Raw genomic sequence first — 19885 nt, forward strand, 5'->3', positions numbered from 1 at the left:
CTTTGTATTTTTCCCAAGAGCTGCCAGCAAGCGATTTTAAGAATTTGTTGCGGCTCTGTACTTTGGCAGCTGTCGCAGTCGTATGAGGAGTGAAGGAGCACAGGCTGTCTAATGTAACACCTAAAATTTAAGAGTTGTTGACCATCGGAATTTTGACTCCATCGACTGAACTGTTTAGATCCAGTCTGTACTCCTTCGTCCAGTTTGTAAAAATGGTCGTTGTGGATTTAGTGGGGGAAAGTGTAAAGATCCTTGCAGAGAAGAACCGAGGATCCATCGATTCCATTGCCCGACGTCAATATCGTACAGTCATCAGCGTACGAAGTCATGGAAATTCCCTCTGGTGCTTGGAGGAGTTTCGAGATGTAGAAATTAAACAGTAGCGGAGAGAGGACACGTGTTTAATTCTTCTTATTTAAGATGTTTGGCCTCAAAACAGTACAGATAATTGTTGACCACGCAGGTAGTTCATAGTCCAACGATGACGTCCGAAGGAATGAGTAGTACGACGAAGTTTCTCACGGTAAATTCTGGGAAGCCGACCCAGTCAGCTTTGTTAAAGTTAACAAAGGTGCGGTTGTCCACAGAAATAAAGTCGGGAGGTTTCTCGATCAGGATAATTATGGCCATTATTTATCAGACCACCGCAAGCGATGGTAACATCTGGCGAGCTATTAAAGGTGCCCATAATTCTGGTGGGGACTTTGTGATTCATTATGTAGAATGTCGAATCGTCAATCTGTTCCGCCAGCTCCATTTCCCTACGATCGTTTGACAGGCAGGAGTACCAAGGATCATGGCGTTAAAGTCGCTTAGCACCAAACGGTTTTCACCACGAAGTAGCGCACCTATATTCGGGTGATATCCTGTTGGGCAACATGTAACTGGAGCGATGTACTTGTATATATTAAATATCTCAAGCTATACCCTGACATTCAAAAGTAGTTTCCTTGCGGTCAATGTCAATAGCGATTAGACGATATTGCACGGTATTGTGCAGTATGAAGGCTAGGCCTCCACTGGGAGTCATGGTGCCTGTGTGAGCTTCTTAGCTGGAGGTCCTTTTTTGGCCACTCGACTGGAATGGCGGCGCAGTGCGCGAACATGCTGCAGATTGCACAGCCGTTGAGGCAGGTGTCGCAGTAGTGCGTTGACAGCATGGTGCCACGGAACTTGTTGTTCATTCCCTGTGGGTCTTAAGGCCTGAGCAAGTCGATGCCAGCACGGCTATGATCGCTGCGATAACTCATTTTTGTCACCGTTTGTTTTTTTGCTATTAGGTATTGTTGCTGAGTCGACAAAACTAAAATAGGCATTCATGGAATGCTTTCCGCCTTATTGGAGAGACTGCGCAGCACTCATGGTGAGTTATTGTTTTTTATTTTTTTTTTTTTTTGTGCACTCATTATTTGTTTTTTGTTTACTTTTATTATTGTATAAATAATGTTTTGTTTTGATTTTTACTTTCCTACTATTGTTTTTTATTGATTTGTATCACTTTCTGAGGTTTATTTGAATTCCATCTGATTTGTTTAAACATTCCCTGAGCGAATTAAAAAACACGTCCGCACTCTTTGACGAAATTAGCTTAATAATTACTTGACGCAATCTTTTTCTACTATATCCTATAAAATTAAAAAAAAAGTCCACAAACATAATAAAAATATTAATATAAGAATTATATATAATATAAATCACTTACTGACATTTTAGCTAACACAGTTGGTTTTGGTATAATTTTTTGTGCAACTGCTTCTAAAATGTTGCAAGATTTGCGCGATGGTATTACCTCATGCGCAGATGATTGTACGATAATGACATCGGGCTATGGAATTAATGGCATGTGTTTAAAAGTGAACGACTACCTCATAGAACTTTCTCTCTTCTTCACTGCTAGGAGCCTAAAACTCTTCCCTACCAAATCCACGGCCACCCTATTTACCAACTGGACCGCGACATTCCCTGTAAAGGAGCATTACACACATATCCAAGCAGTCCTCAAGAGTTTTCCCAGTTTCCTGCAGTAACCTGCTTGAAGCGGAGACGCCTCTTAGGAACATCAGGAGAACATTCCTGCAACACGGAGTCCAAGCACCACTTATTGAAGAACAAGAGCTCTATTTGCCGCGTAAACAAAAGTGACCCTAGCGCAACTTCGTTCTGGGTATAGTAGCTCCTACTATGACACTAAATACTTCTTTGCATGCCCAATGAAAGCAACTAACTTAACTTCCCTCTCCCGATGTCCCGAACCCGTCGTACTGCTCATTTCCTGGACCTACCGTTAGGTGGTTTTGATGACAGTTAACTTATTGCTTTCCCTTGAGGAGGGTCTGGGTAATCGTTACAACATCAACTAAAACTAGCCCACGAATTCATTTTTAAAATAAAAATTCAATATACTAATTAATATATGCATATTTATCTTTATGTTATCATTTACTTCTAATTCTAATAATTTCGAACACTCACATTTTATGTATTCCTCATTATTTAACGAATATCTCATTTTTATCTTAACAATTCAAAACTATTAGAAATTGATGAAATCAAAGTATGTTTTCATATGACAGCAGCTAATTTCTGCTAGTTGAATTTTCGCTAAGCTCAGAAATTAGCAGCTCTCTCTGCTTCTTACGTTCTCATTTTGTGCTCTCTTCTGCTAGTTTTTTGGGTAACGAAAAGCTTTTCCAAAAAAACTTGGTTAATTGTTGATAACTAGCAATAATTAAGCACACTCATAGCAAACATCTTTATCAGTGTATATTTGTACTGGCATTGCAGCTGTTTCATTGCTATATTCCATCATTTCGATATCTCTACAACTTGAGGCCAAAAGTTCTCTTCGAATTTCAGGTGTAATCTTTGGGTGTGATTGCTTTCTGAAATCATAAAATTATTATATATATAAATGGATTTGGTGAACGAAACATGTTCTTACCTTAATAAATTAAGCAAAGCTTCTTTCTGCTCAGAAGAAATGTCGTTTTTATAACGTTGGGCAAAAGTTAATAAGCTTTGATGCCACAATACAGGCATTTCACGTTTATCATTTTCAAATCTGCATATATTCGTAGAAATTTATTATAAATAATAACAAAAAATGTAACGTCTTACCTAATAAAATGAAATACGGCAGCATCGATAACACGGTAAGGTAATGCATAACGCTTGTCAAGGAAGTAGCGAATAAATATTGAATTTGCCCCTGTATATCCCATTTCACATATTTTGAGTAAACATGCTGACGAATGCAATACGGAAATCGAACTACGTGCGATAACGCTTCCAAATATAATTGCTTCTCGCAATGTGCAATCGCCAGACTCTAACAAAGGAAGAATTATACCTTTCATAAAAGCAGCTGGTTTGAACAGTGCTTTTTTTAAAGCATTATACAAATGCATATTCAATTTTTTATATTCACATAGATCGTCTCTTATCCTCGGCAACAAAACCAAATTATAAAATCGTTGAGCCATTGCGTGCGAGAGAACTGAACAAAATATACTGAAATAATGTTAAATAGTAACACTATAAAAATTATAATGTCCATAAATAAGTGTATACACAAATATATAACTTGCAAATACAATTTTCAAAAGTGATTGGTTAGTTAGTGGAAGTTAGGCGATGTACTAATATTGGGATTCTAACAACAATAAACAACTTTCAAAATATGTATTCTAAGCTATAAGTAGTTTTTCGTGATTTAATATTGTAATTAAAGGTTTGGTAAATAAACGCTCTTTTTTGACACCCTTCTGTATTAACAAAAACAGTTATGTTGTGGTTCACTAACTGAATATGAATAAAATCGGTCTATACATATCGGTGATTGTGATCTATTAATAAAAATTGATGATTGGCGAAATCGGACCACTGCCACGGCCACAAAACGCGATTAATCAAAAGCTTTTAAATGCCGTAACTAAGCTGTAAAATAAGATAATAAAACTGTAATTTGGCTTGAAGAACTTTGAACAGTGGGCGTTGCCCCGCCTCCTAATAGGTTTAATGTAAACAACTCCCAAAACACTCGAGATATATCACCAAAATTAATATAGGACAAATCCATTCGAGACCTCTTTACACCTCACAACAGTGTGAAATGAAATCGGAGGATAACCCCACTCCCCATATAACGATTTTGTTAAATTCTACCGAAAGTGCCATAAATCAAAAACTAAATGCGTCCGAGGCACTCGTTAAAAGTGGACGATGGGCGTGGCACCGCCTACCTTTAGGGCAAATAACATGTCTCCGGACCTACTCGACCAATTTCAACCAAATTTGGTAGGACACATTACACTTTGTTACAGTGTGAAAAGGGGTAAAATCGGACAGCAACCACGCCTACTTATCATATAACATATTTTTAAATTCCCTTTGATTATTTTACTTTCCAGTATACAAATCAAGCATCAATAAATATTTCGGGATAAAATTTTAAGCAAATAATGCCTCAAGGGTTTTCCATCTCGTATCAAAATTGTCAAAATCGGACCCTAACTGTTCCAACCTCCAAATACCGAAGATGTGGACCCTGAGGCCTATGGCTGACTTTTCACCGAAAATATCGGTCAATGTGTGAGATATAATTGAAATTCGAGAATCCTTTCCTTACAATAGTATATCCATATTTAAAAAAGGGGTAGAATCGGGTCAATACTTCCCTTAGCCCCCTTAAAGCCTAATAGAAATATTTTCGAGCTTCCGGCTGACTTTATATCTCATATATCGGCCAATATGTGAGTTATCTTAACAAAATTGAATGTGCGTGTTTTTCTAACAATGGTACATCTTTGTGGCTAGAATAGATTAAATCGAGTAAAAACTTGACCTAGCCCCTATATAATTTTTTTTTAGATCATAATTTGCATCCGAAGGCTGTTTTGCTTATTGATAACTGATCCGTTCATGCACCAATTGGGAAACTTCAAAGTGACGAAAGTGGTTTCTTAGTTTTGAATATTTTGTAATTATCTAAATTTACTTACTTATATACAAATAAAAAAAAATTCCAGAAATTGGCCAATATTTAAGATATCTTAATAGAATCTCTTTCTAATGACAGTGTATCTTCTTGCCTGTGATCAAAAATAATGAATGCAAAACTTCCTACTTTTAATCAAAATATATACGAAAATCCCATATATTACTTTATCTTGCGGGTTGCACCCGAACTAAGCCCTTCCTTACTTGTTTATTATAAAATTGAATTCAATGTTTCGTTTATATACATTTTCGGTTATGTATGTTATATCGAGAGGATATTACGTTCACTTCGTGTATTGGATCTAAGCTAGGTGCGATTGAAAAAAGCTAATACACCCAGAGATAATTCTAATGAATTGGCAAAAGAAGCAAGTAAGGTTGCATTATTCATGATATCTAGTTTTACGTTACCGGAATCGACCAGCATTTTATTCAGCCAGGGCTGTCCTTTCAGCGATCTGTTTCCTCTATATCTTCCTAATTCGTGCTGGCATGGAATCTATACCGGGCCCGACTATCATGACACTTCCACTGAGTGTTGTTGGTCCTTTCAATGGCTCAGAAGAATTCCTTATTTGTACTGGGATGGAGTTCATGCCGGGCCCGGTTGACTTACACTTCCACTGAGTTGAGACTGTTGTTGTTAGCCAACAAAGGAGATGAACGTTCCTCAGCAGCTGAAGTAAACAGCATGACTTCCAGTCTGATCAGTACGCAACCCTTGGTCCCTTGCAGCCTATTCCCAGTGTGCTGCTGAAGTATATACCCGCAACCACCTATTCTTTGGTCGTAAAACAACACCACAGTGCGACGACCTCAACTGCGTATACTGCATTATCTCCGACTTTAAGGTCGATCCCTGTGATACCCACATATGGAATTTTTAATTGGAGATTCGACAGCTGGTAAATCAGTATAAACGACTTGTATAGATTGAGCACCTGAAGCCATCTAGCCCCCCCCCCCCGCTGCTGTAGAAGCTTTGCACATTTAACTAGTTTCTATTCAACTAAGGAGACATGATGACATTCCGTTCGATGGTCATGTCTTCTCAGACCCGGAAAAGGATATGAACTGCCGGTATCTATACTGCACCCTTGATGAGGCGTGGTTGCCTAAATCAAAAAGCACTCTGTAGAAGACAGTCCTAGTAACGTCGAACATTTCAAATGCTTTTGACACTACCAGAACACATTAAAAAATTTTCAGGGTTGAAGAGAAGGACAATTGCTCGACGTCAATTTCGTATTAATCTGTCCAAATTAAATCCCTGTTAGGATCGACCTCTTAACCTAACCGACCGCTCATATAATTCATGGTCCACCTCTTCAGATCTGAAGGGAACGTATATTGTTCGATATAGCAGTGTGCTATATTAACTGTGTCAAAAGTCCAAAGCTACTAGGATCATCCTCTCACAGGATGGTATTTGATTTATTGTAGATCACTACTTAACTTGACGTTTATGACGCTAAGTGCTGTGGTGGTGCTGTACACATTACGGAAACCATGTTGATGTTACTACAGATGTTGAGGGAATGTCTGGAGTAACAAGGCCTCAAGTGTCTTCACTACTGGGGAAAGGAGTAATCTAACGATAAGACTCCCCTAGATTAGCGAGTTTTCCAGGTTTCAGTAGTGGGACCACTCTTCCGACTTTCCAAATATCGGATATATGAAGAGTGGCCAACAACAGATTGAGGACCTAGGTTAGATGTATTACTCCCGCTTACTTTCCGGCTATAATAGTTCGTGCATTTCTTCGGACCCAAAGAAGCATGACCACCGATATGAATTTCAACCCGATTGTCGGGTTTCTTTATAATTGGATAGTTATTCAACAGGTACGATCATTTGACAGACTGGTATGCCAGAGATCGTATTGCGGGTTAAATTTGTCTAGCTCCAAGCAGCGCACCTATTTTCTAGTGATATTCCGTTGGGCAACATGTAACTGGGAGGATGAACATATGTACGTATATATGACGTATATAAATGTCTCGAGCTCGACATTGCCTGCCGCAGCATTCTAGAGTAGTATCCCTGTGGTCGATGTCGCCGACGATAAAACAATATTGCTCTGTTTGGCAGTATGAAGGCTAGGCCTCCTCCATTATCTTGCTTGCGATCTTTACGTATGACGTTAAAAGCGGCGTAACTAAGAACTTTTCAGTCTGTAGATGGTGGATGTCGTGCTTTGGAGTTATTTGGCGACGCAATTGTAGTGTGTAGCGGGGGCATACTCTTGCAGCAAAAGGCAACGAACCACACACTCCACTCACGCGTGATATGCAGGCGGAAACACTTCAGGAAATTACACCATCCATTGCAGGAATTGCACTTGACTGATGTGATGTTCCGACGTATGGTGGTCTGACACGAACACTGAAGGATGAAGGTTGGGGAGGGGTATGATCAGGCTGGAAGTCATGCAGCCGAGTTGAGCTCTTGGCTAAGTAGTGGAGTTTAGATGAGGCCTTTTGGTGCAAATGCAGTAGAAAAATTCCTCTGGGTCCAAGTTGAAATCAATGCCAGCACGAATCAGGAGCTAACGGATTGACGAAGAACCGGCTAATGCTGTTCAGAACATACTCGTTCATATGCATTGCTAATATTTTCATTACATATATAATACTAGCTTGATTTCGGTACAATGAAATAATAATAATAGATCTATAAAATAATAATATACATATATGTGATTAAATTAACATTTATTTAGTTACCAGATATTATTTAAAATTTCCGTATTTCACAACGAATAACGACCTGATACCTGATTTGAAATTATAGAACCTCATACCATATAAATAAAAATAATGCTGAAAGACTGATTATACTGGTTATATTATATATATATTATAATTACTTTTTTATTAAAGCGAAAAAAATTGTGGCTCGTTTCACTCCTTCGGAAACAAATTTTTTTTTTTTTTGTGTCAAAACGTTGCTGTCGTTATTTATCAAACTTAAGAATTTAATCATGGTTTTTACTATGTGTTCATGATTATGTACTTGAACATAACTATTGACTTGTTTCAAATAATTTTTAAATGTAGTGAAAATAATGAAAACGCAAATACATATTTATGTACACACTGTTATACAATTTAAGATATACGTACCGAGTTCCTTGAAACATAGCGGCAGCACTCCAATTATGGGGTTCTGTTATAAATAAAATATGTTCCCAATTTCGCAATCTTGGAATAATTTTAAAGGCTTTCGGCACTTTCCCACTTCGATATCGCTTCATTACATCTCTAACTCCTTCATACATTTCACGCACACTGAAAAGATTGAATTCTGTTAAATATAGAACAATTTTCGATTTTATTATTAACAAGTAAGGAAGGGCTAAGTTCGGATGTAACCGAACATTTTATACTCTCGCAAAGTCAAATGGTATACTCGTTTTAGATTTCTTTGTGGATCTTGCCGCCTTGTTCTATGTTGACCGATATTTTCGGTAAAAAGTCAGCTATAGGCACTGTGGTCCACATATTCATTACCTAGCGGCTTGAACAGTTTTTACTCGATTTAGACAATTTTTGGTCACAAGGTGGCATACTTCAAACGCATTATTCACACAAAGTTTTACCCCGATACAATCATTTTTGCTTGATATGCATAGTGGAAAGTGACAGATTTAGATGGAATTGAAAATGGTGTTATATGGGAAATAGGCGTGGTTGCAGTCCGATTTTGCCCATTTTCGCACTATTACATAGAAATATGAAAAGAACGTTATGCACCGAATTTGGTTAAAATCGGTTAAGCAGATCTCAAGATATGGGTTTTCACCTAGAAGTGGGATGTGCCACGCCCACAGAGATACAATTTAATGTCTCTGGCGTGTTTAGTGCTTGATTTATCGCGCTTTTAGTAGTCTTTAATAGTACCGTTACATGGGGAGTGGGCGGAGTTGCTACCCGATTTCAACTGTAGGTAGAGGTTCTAAAAACATTTGCTTCCATTGAATTTTGTTATTATAGCATTAGCGGTTTAGGAGATATGCACATTAAATCTATTAGTGGCGGGACCACGCCCACTTAAAACAAAATTTTAACTGCAGATGCCCCTCCCTATTGTGATCCTGTATACCAAATAAGAGTCTTGTATCTTGTTGTGGAGCTTAGTTATGGCAATTTATTTGTTTTTGAATAATGGCATTTTGTGGGCGTGGCAATGGTCCAAATGTGCCCATCTGCAATACCAACCGTCTACGGTACCAAGAAACATTTGTACCAAGTCTCATAAATATATCTCAATTCTTACTAAAGTTACAGCTTGCACGGACGGACGGACGGACAGATAGTCACCCGGATTTCAACTTGTCTCTTCATCCTGATCATTTATATAAGGTTGTCAAATATCTCCCTTCCGCTTTTTTGCTCTTCATTCAATGCTTTATAAAAAGTGTTACAGTGATCGGATTTAGTTAAAATATGCGCCGTTTTGTTCGATGATTTGTTTCCATCTAGACGGCAACTTCATAATACCTTCCTCGTAGAAGCCCCCCTCCTTATTTGCGAAGAATTCGGCATCCACTTTTCACAAGCCTCTTTTGAGTTCAACTTCACACCACCAAGGGCATTCGCCATGGACAGGAACAGGTGGTAATCACTTGGCGCTACGTCCGGGCTATATGGTAGATGCGATAAAACCTCCCATCCGAGCTCCCGTAGCTTCTGACGAGTCATCAACGAAGTGTGTGGTCTGGCGTTGTCCTGGTGGAACACTACACCCTTCCTGTTGGCCAATTCTGGACGCTTCTGGTCAATCGCCTGCTTCAAGCGGTCCAGTTGTTCGCAGTAGATGGTAGAATTAAGCGTCTGGCCATATGGGAGCAGCTCATAGTGGATGATTCCCTTCCAATCCCACCAAACACACAGCAAAACCTTCCTGACCGTCAATCCCGGCTTGGCCACTGTTTGGGACGATTCACCGGCCTTCGACCACGACCGTTTTCGCTTGATATTGTCGTATGTGATCCATTTTTCGTCGCCAGTCACCATCCGCTTCAAGAATGGGACGAGTTCGTTCCGTTTCAGCAGCATATCGCAGGCGTTGATTCGGTCCAGAAGGTTTTTTTACGTCAAATTATGCGGCACCCAAACATCAAACTTTTTTTTGTATCCAGCCTTCTGCAGATGGTTCAAAATGGTTTGGTGACTAGCTCCCATCTCCTATGCGATGTCACGAGATGCCATATGCCGGTCTAACTCGATGTATTCCATGATTTGATCGGTATTTGTCGTCACAGGTCTTCCGCCGGCTGGCTTATCCATGGCGTCGTTTTCACCGGCTCTGAATCGTCGAAACCATTCCTCCGCGGTTCGAAGTGATAGAGTACCATCCCCCAAAACACCATTAATCTCACGGAACGTTTCTCTAGCGGATTTGTCTTTAACGAAGGAAAACTTTAAAATAGCGCGAATTTCGGCGTTAGTGAACTCCATGTTTACACGTCTATAACTGTTGAACGCAATATCCAAACTAATCATGCATAGCGTTGTTTTGTAGGTTATGTCAAGACCTTTCAAATTATGTATAGTGTTGCCAGATACGAGCTCTGTAGCGCTTTGTACATAGCCGCGAAATTCAAAAAAAAGCGGAAGGGATAACTCGATTAGTTTTAGGTGATACAAACAACCGTTAGGTGAACAAAACTATTATACTCTTTAGCAACCGGTTGCGAAAGTATAATGAAAGCAACGAAAAGGTGAATAATTATTAAAATTGACATTTTTCTCCTTTCTTTCCTTTACAAAATAATCGATTTTTTACCCATTTTCCATTTTATATTAAATATTTCCAAAATAAATCCAGTATTGTTTAACTACAACCTTATATATACATAACCCTATATCTAACTCGATTAGTTTTAGGTGATACAAACAACCGTTAGGTGAACAAAACTATTATACTCTTTAGCAACCGGTTGCGAAAGTATAATGAAAGCAACGAAAAGGTGAATAATTATTAAAATTGACATTTTTCTCCTTTCTTTCCATTACAAAATAATCGATTTTTTTACCCATTTTCCATTTTATATTAAATATTTCCCAAATAAATCCAGTATTGTTTAACTACAACTACAACTGCGTTGACACGAAGTTTGTAACACCCAGAAAACGTCGGAGGTCCTATAAAATATATATATACATAAATGATTAGCATGACGAGCTGAATCGATTTAGCCATGTCCGTCTGCCTGTCCGTCCGTCCCTCTGTCTGTATATCTGCGAACTAGTTCAGTTCCTCCGCGAATGGCTAGCACCGTATGCGTGAGACAACCAGAAGCTGCGACCTCCTTATCCAGGGTGTTATGCGACTCCCGTGCCCATTGGATGATTTGCAGCCAGGAGGTTTATTCGGCTGTATTCGAACGAAGCCTTCCCAACATCGGGTGAAGGGGCGCCAGTCCTTTGCGTTCCCTTAATAAATGTTGACCCGGCAGCTCACCGCGTTGAACCAAAAAAGGACAAAAACAACAACAGCAAACAATGATGGACAACGGCCGTTCCCGCAGTCGAATCTACGTAACCGAAACGTTCTTGGAATTTTATCCGGAACCAGACGTAATTTTAGCTTCCTGGATGCCCTACCGCAACTCCAGGAGGGAAGAACTCTTAAGGAAGCAAAAAAGATCGCTCGGGTTAGAGGCAGCAGTGCTTTCCCTGCCTCTGTGCGCGTTGCTTTTTAGCAAAGCTAAGTGTACGGTGAACTGGGAGGAGTATTAACTACTTACACTTAAAGAGATTAGGTTTACATATCAGCAAAATTGTAGAAAATTCTGTGAAAATGTTCTGCAACCTGGGGAGCAAGTCTTATTGCCCACCTTGTTCGGCTGATGAGAGATAGTCTAGCGTTGACGTATATCCCTGAGCCATGGCGGACTGCAAAGGTGATCTTCATACCCAAAGTAAGAAGGAAGGACTATTCACTGGCGAAATCCTTTAGGTCAATAAGTCTCACTTCCTTCCTTCTGAAAAGTATGGAAAAGAGCATAGATCACAAAATGAGATCGATTTTGACAATACGTCTCAAGAAAATGTGGCAAAGGCCCTAGAGAAATGCTGGAACTAACAGCGCTTCACCTATTAATCAATCAATTTTTTTGAATTTTTTTATATGTGAAGAGTATTATAGCGATACAGCCGAAGTAAACGTTTTTTCTTGATTACTACTCATCTAGTCAACCTCACTGGCACAGAGTTGAAAACCGTAATACCACATAAAAATTTATGTTTGACAACACTTCCACCGAAATTTTGTTCGACGGGTTGAGTTAATATCGATAATACCGGATTTTAAAACATCAACCAAAAAGTTGGGGTGAAAACCGTAAGAGCAGCCTTAATTTTTTTTTTTTGGCACTGTTGTTGTTGTTGTTGTAACGGTTACCTAGTCTCCGTTTGGGTGATAAATTCCAGATTCGTTGTCGTCGAGGTCATCTAACGGGAAGTCCAGGAAACGAGCTGTTTCGACAGGGTCGGACCATAGGGAGAAGGGTGTTAGATGAGTAGGGTTTGTTGGGCATGCAAAGAGGTGGTTAGTGTCATGCGGAGACTCATTGCACGCAGGACATGTGTTTGGTATGTCGGGGTCAATTCTGGATAAGTAGGAGTTTAACCTGCTACAGTATCCAGAAGGAAGTTGCGCGAGGGTCACTCTGGTTTCGCGAGGCAACTCGAGCTCTGCGTCTGCTATGGGTGGTGGTTTGACTCCTATTACACCATTCACTGAGAGGGAGTCTGTGGAAGTGTTGATGGCTCCACTGTGAATGGCGGTCAGTGCCTGTCTGAAGTTCGTTGCGTCCGAAGTCCGGTCGGCGTAATGTCTAATGTTGTCGACGTAATCAAAGAAAAGACCTCTTGATGTTCCTAGGAGGCGGCTCCGCTACAGGCAGGCGACTACAGGGGTGGTTTCTACAAAAACACCCCAGTAGAAACTGCTTGGAGAGGAGTTCGTTGTGTTCCTTAACCGGAAGCATACGGGCCTCACTATGTAGGTGTTCGATTGGAGACATCAAGAGGCATCCCGTGATAGTCCGGAGTGCAGTGTTCTGACAGGTTTGGAGCTTCTTCACCTGCGTGTCACTGCATCCAGGCGACCATATTGGGGCTGCGTAATTTAGGACCGGCCGACCGATTGCCTTGTATGTTGCCAACAACGTTTCTTTGTCTTTTCCCCAAGAGCTGCCGGCAAGCGACTTGAGGATTTTGTTGCGGCTCTGTACTTTGGCAATTATCGCGGTCGTGTGAGGAGTGAAAGAGCATAGACTGTAAAAAGTGACGCCTAAAATTATAGGGTTATTGACTGTCGGAATTTTTGTGCCATCGACTGAAATGTTTAGGTCCAGTCTGTACTCCTTCGTCCAATTTGTGATGATAGTCGCTGTGGATTTAGTGGGAGAGAGTGTTAAGTTCCTTGTAGAGAAGAAGCGAGAAAGATCGGAGAGGTAGCTGTTTACTTTTGAACACATGCCATCGATTCCATTTGCCGACGTCAATATCATACAGTCATCAGCGTACGAGGTCACTGAAATTCCCGCTGGTGGCTGGGGGAGTTTCGAAATATAAAAATTAAACGGTAGTGGGGAGAGGCACCGCCCTGTAGAACCCTCTGTTTAATTTTCCTAAGTTTGGAGTTTTGACCTCTAAACAGTACGGATGAGTGCCGACCGCTCAGGTAGTTCATAGTCCACCGCTTCAGCCCTGGGGGGAGCGTTGATTGTTCTAGGTCCTCAAGTAGCGTTGTGTGATTGACTGTGTCAAAAGCTTTTGACAATTCCAACGCTACGAGAATCGTCCTCTCGCAGGGTGGCTTCTGGTTCAGGCCATGAACTATCTGGGCGTTTATGACGCTAAGTGCTGTGGTGGTACTGTGCACTTTTCGGAAGCCATGCTGATGATCTGCTAGGCTCAGGTGGTGAGTGAATGACCGGAGTAACAAGGCCTCAAGCGTCTTCACTACTGGGGAAAGGAGAGTTATCGGGCGATAAGACTCCCCTTTGTTGGCGGGTTTCCCAGGTTTCAGTAGTGGGACCACTCTTCCGACTTTCCACACATCGGGTATTTGAAGAGTGGATATCGACAGGTTGAGGACCTTGGTGAGATAACTTACTCCCGTTGGGCCTAGGTGTTTTAGCATCAGCATGCTTATTCCGTCAGGGCCAATGGATTTAGACGATTTCGCCTTTTTGATGACACTCTAAACCTCCCCATCGGTGAAAGTGGTGCGCAGTCTTTTGGCATTTTGCGCAGCCGTCGGGTAACACGTCGTTTGGCCTTGTCAGTCGAAGGGTGCAGTGTAAATTGCCGGCTGAAATAGCTCGCTCACTTCTTCGGGTCCGAGGAGGCATGGCCATCGAATTGAATTTCACCCCGATCGTCATTTCTTCTCGGATTTGACAGGGCATTGACAGTAGTCCAAAGCTTACTCAGGCGTTGAAGGTGCTCTCGGTTGGTCAGACTGGGAGTCATGCTGTCTGTGTGAGCTCCTTAGGGCCGTGGAGGTCCTATCTTGGCCACTCGACTGGAGTGGCAGCGCAGTGCGCGAACATGGTGCAGGTTGCACAGCCGTTGAGGCAGATGTCGCATTATTGCGTTGACAGCATGGGGCCACGTAACTTGTGGTCCACTCCCTGTGTGTCTTAAGGCCTGAACAGGTCTTAAGATGGCTCCATCCATTGCATGTATTGCACCTAAGCGAGGTGGAGTTTGGATGGAGCCTTTTAGCGCAAATGCAGCAGTAAAATTCCTCGAGGCCCGGGTTAGACTCGATGCCAGCACGGGTTAGGAGGATACGGAGCAACCCTGCTGCTAGGCGTTGCTTCAATGACGACAAACTTAATCTAAAACTCACCGATCCAAACAGGGTTAGATCGCCGAAATAACAGCCCTTGGCCGGATAAAATCCGGGTCAATTCCGGTATCGCAGAACCGGCTGTTATGGGAATTGTCTCATTTGTCTCCGCACTCATGCGATACGGCTTGGAGTACTACCCGATGCTAGCTGCCAAAGTTGTATGGAGGAGGGCGAGGTGGAAACATCCCGGCCATTTCTCCTCCACTGTCCGGCTTTCGCCAGGCTGAGATTGACATATCTCGACAACTACACTTTCGGCGGGCCAGAATACTTAGCCGAAATGGATATTGGCCGTCTTAACAAGTTTGTTATAAACACAAAGGTTTTATCAACTTGTAAGAGTCTTTTGATCCAGATTATAGGAGCTTTTAGGTATCACAATGGACCGGCGTTTTAAGCCGTCCAAGTGAGATCCTTCTTGGGATCTACCTCCTAACCTAACCTAACCTAGCCAGTGGGGTTGACTAGAATATCAAAAAATTACCGAGATGTTGGTGTTGTAGTTGAACATTACTGCGTTAATTTAGGAAAAATATTAATAGCAAATGGATAACGGGTAAATGAACTATTTTGTATATAATAATAAACTAGTTTAATCATACATAAGAAGGTGAAAAAATTATTGAGCTCGTGAAGAAAAAATCTCCAAACTAGACGAGACAAGCAATAATTTGAAGACAGTAAAAATAAAATTAATTTTAACCATAATGAGTCGATATACTATTCCTAGGAATATCCTTTTTGAATAAAAGTAAATATTTTGAAGCGTTTTGCTCTTCTTCAACCATTTGTGTTTTTTCCTCTGCGCACAAATAGAGTAATCAAAAATTAAATGCTGCTTAACAACCATAAATATCGTAGTCTGCGCCAGCCCAAAGTTAAAATTATTTAAACTACTTTTTTGATAGCTACCGTCAACAAAGAAACGAAAAGTTTGTCGTACTGGTACTTCATCCCATTTAGTAAAAAACAAAATGATTCCATAATTTTGAATTAATTGAATTGTTTTGTTTTGAGTTTTCATTTAAAATTATTGCTTTAACTTCAATTCAACTAAGTGGACCCGAAGGCCGCCAAAGCAGAAAGAAGTTGGACGCAAAAGAAATGCACAATAACAAATGGATTCCATGTTAACAGATAATAAGTGTTGCCATATTCAAACGAATGAAAGCAATCAAAATAAATAACATACCCAATTACCCTCTACAAAATTTACTTATATGCACAATATTTACCAATCCAATACAATGACAAAACGGATAAAAAAAAAGAAACGGTACCTTGTTTAGTTGTAACAATATCCGTTATAATCCGTTATAGAAAATGAAATTTAAAGAGAGATACCCTCTTTAACATTACTTTTTTTTTTGTTAGATTTTTTATTTGTATTGCGCTTCCAAAAAATAACCCTGGCCGATCCAACACGGGGAGGTGTTCGTTATTCCTTTCTCGTCCAACTTCTTTCTGCATTGGCGGCCTTCGGCCGCGCTTCAAAAAATCAACCCTGGCCGATCCAACCCCGGGATGGTCGTTATCCCTTTCGCGTTCTATGTCTTTATGCCGCGCTTTAAAAAAAAATAACACTGGCCAATCCAATACCACGGTTGATCAAGAGAAGGGAACGATTAAAATTATGGTTCATGTATTTGGGGTATAATATACTATTATTAATTTTAATTCGTTTGCAAAATATAAATACATATATATATATAATAGATATGGCAATACTTATTATTTGTCAATATGGAACCCATTTGTTATTGTGCATATAACAAAAATTGTGTAAAAATAAAATGTTTATTTAAAGCAAATATTAAAATAATTAATATAAAATAAATATGTAGAAACATTGTAGTGAAGTGTAAGTGTATAATAAGTGCATAATATAAAAAAAATAACTATAATTAGAGAAATTGTGAGATAAAATGCATAATATAAAAGAAAAAATAACTATAATTAGAGAAATTGTAAGGTAAAATTTGTGAAATTTTTCGACTTAAAATGCAAATATCTCGAAAAATATTAGTTTCCGGCGGCTATAATTATATATATTCTTTATCTGGAGAACCCCCTCTTAACCCTGAAATCGTAGGATGGTATACTAAAGTTTCCCCAAAATGTGGAACAATACTCTTATATGGAGGTGGTTCGAAGCATTTATACAATATACCCAAGTTTTATACCATAAAAAATAAAAAATCGGTTAATCTGCTTTTACATTGGGACTCTTTTGACCCTCATTGTTGGCAAATTCTCTTTTGATGTCGCTCTGTGCATTCACACGAGCAAAAAGAGTCCAGCAACTTAAATCGAGTTTTTCTGTCATTACTTTTCATAAAATTTTCGAAAATATTTGTGCGGTTCGGTGCGCAACACTTAGAGCGTGTTGCATATTTCATTTGTATGTTGGGATGATGATCTCACATTTTGCTTGCAATGAATTACCATGAATAATGATATAAAAAAAGTAAAGTTACCATTTTTATTAGAATTATTTTATGTATACTGGTACATTATTACATTTAATACCGCTATATGTTATTATAAATGTAAATTGAATATTTTTGAGTATCTTAATTTTCTCCTTATTTACAATGTTTCAAAATATTTCTATTATTCTGTGCATACATATTTGCATATTACATAGAAAAAATAGATAACAGAATTCAAATTTTGGAACGAGTTCATTTGAAACCGAGCGGTCTTGCAACCGTTCAAAGAATTTGAAAGTGAAAAGGAATGCTTAAGAGGGTAGCAGCGAGCTGTTACGAACAAGAACACAAAGCGTGCCACCCGAACACGAGTGGCACGGTCCCTTCGTCTTTCCTCGTCGTCCCCTCGCCCACAATAAACCGGTTTGGGTTACAAAAGAGTCTGTGTGTAAAAGCACACTTATAACATACATAAGTATCTTGACACATCTGCTCAATTTGAGATAACTAAATAAAATTGTATAAAAATATTCTTACCGAGGGTCTATATCCTCTATATTAAGAGATCCATTATCACTGAGTTTGCTCTGAATGTCTTGTTGTTTTTCTTGAATTTTTCCCAATATAATATCAGATAATTTTAATGTTCGTTTGCCTTCTTGGGGATTTTGAAATCGTTCGAATGCTTTGGCATCTTCTTCATCGATTTCTAAATTATCCATAAAGTCATTTTCAGTTACTTCTTTATTTTCGTCCTCTTCAGCAATTTCTCCTAAAAATTTGTTGTTTTTACCAAACGTAAGTATGTATTTGATTACTTGTACTAACCTATTTTGACATGAGTGTAAACTTTTTTCCCCCCTAGGCTAGGGAAATTATCGTCGTTAAGTTCCAACTGTTGTGCTTTTGCAGCATTTAATATTTTTTTACTTGTTTTGCTATCCAACACCTGAAATAATTGAAATCCACTAAAATGAGTACCTTTCGAAATTTCAAAGTTTTACTAACCGAACTTTCTTCTGCGCGCAAATGAAACTTATCTTTGTTTTTGCGCTTCGATATTTTTCCCTGAACCAGTTGCTTCTCCAAAGCTACATTTTTATTTTGAACTAAATTGGCTTTTTTTGGTTTAACCATACTGTTATAAATTTTTCCAATCTAATTTTTAGAGCTCTTTATAGAGTCACACGTGTTATTATTGATGTTTGCATAAAATTGACATTTCTGTCATTAGAAGAATATTCATGTTTTGGTAAGTGCTGCCTTTAGACGTTACCAGATTGAACTTCAAAAATAATTAGTTGATATACTTTTTAGTTTAACAAAATTATTTAACCAATCTTGATGTTTTAAAATTAAGTAAAAATGTATGTATTAAAGGAAAATGTTCAGAATAGCGGCTTTTCTATAAAAGAGGTCCAATTTTGTTGGAAAATATCTCAAAATGTGTGTTTTTACATGTACTAAAACGAATTTTTTTTTCTGAAAAATTATCATTTTTTGCGAGGTTAAATATATACATACTTTCCATCACTCATTTACACTTTTGTTTTATCAGTAAGCCCTGCGCAGTTGGTTTTTATGTCCTGTAAAGAACGAATCGCTTTGCATGGGCTACTTGTCATGCCATACGTCACTGTAGCCAACTCGAAGCTATGTAGTGGTTCGACTGGAGATTCCTTCCACAAGATGCGTTGCCATTTGCGATGTAGGGGACCTGTCGAAATATTGTCCTGACATCCGCTGTTATTGCTATCTGATAGCGTCGAAAGCGGTGAAGAATATCTATTACATCTTGGAGCTGTGGTCCCGCAAATTAAGTGTCATTCAATGACATTCCGCTAGTGGTTTTGCAAGACGCGTTGAATACTACATGAAATTTTCCTGTGACTGCATGATGGGGTATGTAGTAGCGTTGCGTTGGCACTGACTGCATAAACGTGATGTAATTGTTACGAAGCACAGTGTCCTCAGATAATTTTCGCTCAAGATGGAAAAACTGGCCGCGCGCTGATCAAGGATTTGCCGTAAGTTCGTTGGCAGGACCATCTTCCTCAAACTTCGAAAATCTCTGCAGTAGTTTATCCAGTTGCTGATCGCTTATACATTTACTGACAGTTAAAGTACGTTTAAAATGATTTGGTGCGTTGACCATTGTAGGGCCGAACACAACCCAACCGAGGCGGGTACAGATCGCGCACGGTTCGTCACGGGGTCCCGCAGCAATACCATCGGCAATTAATGCAGGCCAAAGTTGGAAAAAATCCACAGATTCACGACACAAGCGGGGACGAGCTGGTAACAGTCCGCCCCTGCCGTAGACGTGAGGAATCTAGCTAAGGTCAGACTTCTTATCTGTGTGTTCGATGTTCCTCAATAGCAAAGCATACAGATAAGGAGCCTTACCATGGTCGGGGGTAAAGGGCTGGGCTGGATCAAGGTGGCATGCGTCGCGTGCCGAGGATCAACCTGGCTGGGGGCCCTTAAATAGCCCAGTCTCGAACGGAGCTTACGGATACCTGGCGCCCTCCGTAATAAGATAGCCTTACTTGCGCAACGGGGGCTATGCGCAAGTGGAC

The 19885-nt window shown here is 39.7% G+C and overlaps 1 protein-coding gene across 1 annotated transcript; it reads right to left on the minus strand.

The window, feature by feature from the left end:
- Positions 1-2406: 2406 nt before the first annotated feature.
- Positions 2407-18524, minus strand: bys (Bystin). The gene is made up of 7 exons (XM_014237530.3): positions 18315-18524; positions 18135-18255; positions 17844-18078; positions 8124-8288; positions 3118-3510; positions 2942-3061; positions 2407-2882 (listed from the first exon to the last, which is right to left on the minus strand). Exons 1-7 carry the CDS (start codon positions 18441-18443, stop codon positions 2729-2731), a joined length of 1317 nt encoding a protein of 438 aa, XP_014093005.1. The 5' UTR covers positions 18444-18524; the 3' UTR covers positions 2407-2728.
- Positions 18525-19885: the final 1361 nt, after the last annotated feature.

The sequence above is a fragment of the Bactrocera oleae genome, chromosome 5 (assembly GCF_042242935.1).
Source record: "Bactrocera oleae isolate idBacOlea1 chromosome 5, idBacOlea1, whole genome shotgun sequence".
NCBI classification, from domain to species: Eukaryota; Metazoa; Arthropoda; class Insecta; order Diptera; family Tephritidae; genus Bactrocera; species Bactrocera oleae.

Coding starts and splice junctions, on each gene's coding strand:
- bys (XM_014237530.3), bottom strand. CDS start 18,443: ATGGTTAAACCAAAAAAAGCCAATTTAGTTCAAAATAAAAATGTAGCT. Junction 3,511..8,123: donor GCTATGTTTCAAGGAACTCG/GTACGTATATCT, acceptor ACATTATTTCAG/TATATTTTGTTCAGTTCTCT. Junction 3,062..3,117: donor GCCGTATTTCATTTTATTAG/GTAAGACGTTAC, acceptor GAATATATGCAG/ATTTGAAAATGATAAACGTG.